At 39.8% G+C, this 4,245-nt stretch overlaps 1 protein-coding gene across 1 annotated transcript in view; it reads right to left on the bottom strand.

Moving 5' to 3' along the window:
* Positions 1–3,426, bottom strand: part of LOC142485084 (uncharacterized) — a 4,024-nt gene extending 598 nt beyond the window's left edge. Inside the window, exons 1-4 of the mRNA XM_075584289.1 lie at positions 3,120–3,426; positions 1,572–1,675; positions 793–926; positions 1–42 (exon numbers count right to left, since the gene is read on the bottom strand). The exon at positions 1–42 is cut by the window's left edge and continues 598 nt beyond it. Of these exons, the coding sequence (XP_075440404.1) occupies positions 1–42; positions 793–926; positions 1,572–1,594 (199 nt within the window). The 5' untranslated portion in view covers positions 1,595–1,675; positions 3,120–3,426. The remainder of the gene's footprint in view (positions 43–792; positions 927–1,571; positions 1,676–3,119) is intronic.
* Positions 3,427–4,245: the final 819 nt, after the last annotated feature.

Here is a 4,245-nt window from a genome sequence, read left to right as displayed (position 1 = left end):
AGGAATCCCGCAAGTTCTTCCACTTGGTTTTCAGGATGTCAGCTAAAAAAAAAAGAAGCTAAATATTAGAGACAAATTTAAAAATACTTTCAATCGTTGTAATACAATAGGGCCTACAAATCAGGCATGGGGCAATCCACATTGCACACAACAGGGCCCACAGTTCACGTGTTTGTGTGTGTGTGTGTGTTTATATATATATATATATATATATATATATATATATATATATATATATACATACATACACATACACCATCCACACGTGTGTGTGTGGATGTGTAGTATATATATATATATATATATGTGTATATATACACACACACAATAGGGCCTACACATCAGGCATGGGGCAATCCACATTGTACACAATACACAACAGGGCCCACAGTTCACGTGTTTGTGTGTGTGTTTATATATATATATATATATATATATATACACATACACATACACCATCCACACGTGTGTGTGTGGATGTGTATGTATATATATATATATATATATATATATATATATATATATATATACATGTGTATATATACACACACACAATAGGGCCTACACATCAGGCATGGGGCAATACACATATATATATATATATATATATATATATATATATATATACACACATCCTATATACGGCCATCGCAAAATTAGTGAAGATACAAATGATTAACTTAATGCATGTATATTAAATTCTATACAGTCACTTAATGCACTTAAGTTACTAAATGACATCAATACTATTTATATAACATATTCAGACAGTTTAATTTCATATTTACTTACTTCCACAGGACATTATTTCTCCAATCTCGCTCCACAATTTCTTGGTCAGGAAACGGTCATGATATGTGTTGACCTTCTGGTTCCAAAGAGGATCGCGTTTGTATATCTCAGATATGAGCTGCTCTATGCTGGAGCTATCCATGTTCATAATTAAATAAATATAAATAAATAAAAAATAACGATATTGAAGAGATATAATAAATAAATATAATAAATTATATATAAATAGCTATAATAATATATATAATAATAAATAGCTATACAGATTACAAATAAATAATAAATAAACAACTGTAATATAATATGTAACTGTAATAAATATTAAATTAAATAAATAAAGCTAGCAGAAAACTACAAGCAACCTACAAGATGAATGGCTTGAAAGCAATGTTTTCAAACACAAGTTTTCCCTCTTCCGTGTTTGAAATACTTTGCTCCCATTGGCTAGCAATAGCTGGCTTGCCATTCGTTGAAGGGAGCCAGTCTATGATTGGCCCCTTCGCGTACCATGTGACGCGTTGCCGCAAGAGAACACCATTTTCTCGTGTCTCCTGCTGGCTACCGCGTCACAGCATGTAGCAAGTTAGAAGTGAGGAGGGACTGGGACCCGATCGTGAGCTCAAACAGGAATGGTAAGTTGAGCTCACGCCGCCGCCCGCGCACACGGGCGCAGCGGGTCCCAGCCCTTAGATGGGTTAATACGCTTAGCAGGGAGGTGGAGAGAGAGAGGCAAGAGGCAGAGAGTGGTGCAGGGGTTGAGGAAGAGATGTTGCATGTACCTTATCAGAACATTAAAGAACATCAATTCACACTGGTGCAGAGTTGATGATGAATCCAGTTCACCTCCAATTCAATTTTAACAGAAATGTTTCATTCTTCATTACTGAAAAAAAAGAAAAGTAAAAAACATTTCATTACTATTTTCAAAATGGATTGAATTCCCCCAACAATGACTATGTGTTACCAATATATCCCTCTCAGTCCCACTGCAGCATATACTGTACCAGTGTGAAAGTAGGAAGGTACACAGTACCGGTAAAACAATACGTGCCGGTACTATGCACCATATGAATTATAAGGGGATGTAAATCTCCCAGTCTCTCTCCATATCCGCAACAGAGCGGGCTCCGGTCAGTGGCATGGATGCCCATATATGGGTATGCTCATATTTGGGCATCCCATGTCACTGACCGGAGCCGGCTCTGAGTATAGGGATATATGCGGAGACGCAGAGGTGCAAGGAAATGGGAGGAGGCACGGTGAGAAACAGGGAGAGACCACAGGAAGATAGAGGGCAACAACTTCCACAAGGTACTTGTATGGGTATAATTGTTTGTATTTTGTGCAGAGGGGGTAATTTCAGATAAAATACAATTCTCCACCCTCTACGAAACAATTCCACTTTGTTCAGTAAGCCAGAAAGTCTTGGTCCCATGTGGACTGAATTTAATGCAAATAAGGTCCTTAATACACAAGTAAAGAATAAAGTTACTTATTCTCTACTGTAAGAAGTGCCACATTGCCCACTATTTGGGTCCTGTGCCCAGATTGTGACCATGCATGGCAGAGGTGAGATTCCCCCAACTCCAATTTGCTACACTCTCCAAGAGAGATAATTGTGATCAGAGGTGGAACTAGGGGAGGGTGTGAGCAGGGTCACTGCCCAGGGAGTAACCTGACTGGGGGCACGGAAATCTCATTTAGTGCATATGTTGCGGCACTGCATTGATTGACCGGTCAATCTGCACTGCTGCCTGTCACAGTGACATCCTGATCGGGCACTGTGATCAGCTATAGCACTGACCCAGGTGAGATAGTTCAGCACTTTACAAGGAGGGAACAGATGTTGTGGGTGACAGATGCTGGAGGTAGGCCAAGACTGTTGGCCAGAGTAACGTGGAGACTTACTGCACTCTGCATGCCCATCCTCTCCCTGACATCAGGGGAAGGAAGTGGCCCTGGGGTGTGTGTAGGTATGCCAGATGTCAGTGTATGCATAAGTAAGTATGCCTGTGTAGTGGGAGGTGTAGGGGCGTTAAGCTGGAGGACTTAAAACAGGCACAAAAGCACATAGATACCTCTGATTATACCGCACCAAATGCTGATAATATCATGCTGTAGCTGCACTTTACAGAAGATGATGCAGATGTCATCATTGGTTGGTGGGTTCATTAAATCAATCCATCATATCATAACCACACTGTGCATATGATGTACTGAATCAGTAACACCAGGAAGACATCTCCATGTTAGGAGTAGAGTTGAAGTTAACAGAATATGTCCAGCACTGTGGTGTGTAGCCCATAAATAATAATTGTGCACATTACCAGAACAACATACTGTCAACTGCAAGATCATTTTGCTGCTTGTAGCGTATGCTCATCCTGTACAGTGTTGTAGTAGATCCGTCTCTTCAGTGTTCACTGCAACAAAAGTAAGACATTGCATTAATATTACAGACGTTTGGGGGCTGAAATCTCACTTCGCTGCGGACAATTTCCCTTTGCATAAGATTCTTGTGATTATGTCAATGATGATCAATAACTGCATCATAACACAGCCGCTCTATACAGAAGATGTACTTGCTCTCAATGGTCATGGAGGTAATACGTCACACAATGTACAGATATAGCAAGGATTATTTCTCCCACTGGTGCATTATGGCATTATGATGGGAAATGTTGTGAGATTCTGCATTATCAGCATCACTGAATCTTTTGGAAATTAAGTGATATTCTATGTTTTAATGCAATATTATGGATGATCAGCCGGTAAAATAATAATAGCTTGCTGTATCTGTAGCCATGCTCTACCCATGATGTGCTGAACCAATGACTGCAGAGAGATTCAGAGTGGTAAACATGACTGGAACGCATCTCTGAATAATGGGCAGCAAAGCAGTGCAGAATAGGAGGTGAAAGTATTTAAAATGGAAGATCCTTAGCAGCTGTGTGGGGAGTAGACAGTACAGACTGACCAAGTAAATGGTAAAAGGAGTAACTTCAACATTACTTGGCTTTGTTCTCCACATTGAAGCTTTCCTCCTCTTTAAATCACTAATACTGATGCCATGTGTAACCTGTACTGAGAGTTATATAATCTACTGGCCTAGATGAAACCATATGATGCAAACAGGATCCATCCCACTCCAGATTCATAGAATTGAACCACCTCAACCTTTCATAACAATCACATAGAACTGCAGCTGTGCGCTACTGCACATGTTCTTGTTATGAATGGTAGTAGATGTGGTCCTTGGGTCTTTACTTCATACTGTAGCCACCCTCTACTCATGATGTATTGAATCAACGAAAACTTGCATGGTTCAGATCACAGGAAGGGGTAGAGTAGAGATGAAAATATTCAATGTGAAACCCGTAGCAGCCGGATTGTGTGGAGTCAATAAAACGACAAATACTAAATGGTAAATGAGAAATATACACATTGCTTATC

This window comes from Ascaphus truei, unplaced genomic scaffold, assembly GCF_040206685.1.
Source record: "Ascaphus truei isolate aAscTru1 unplaced genomic scaffold, aAscTru1.hap1 HAP1_SCAFFOLD_531, whole genome shotgun sequence".
NCBI classification, from domain to species: domain Eukaryota; kingdom Metazoa; phylum Chordata; class Amphibia; order Anura; family Ascaphidae; genus Ascaphus; species Ascaphus truei.
Note: the sequence above shows the minus strand (reverse complement) of the source record. Positions and strands in the feature narration are given on the sequence as shown.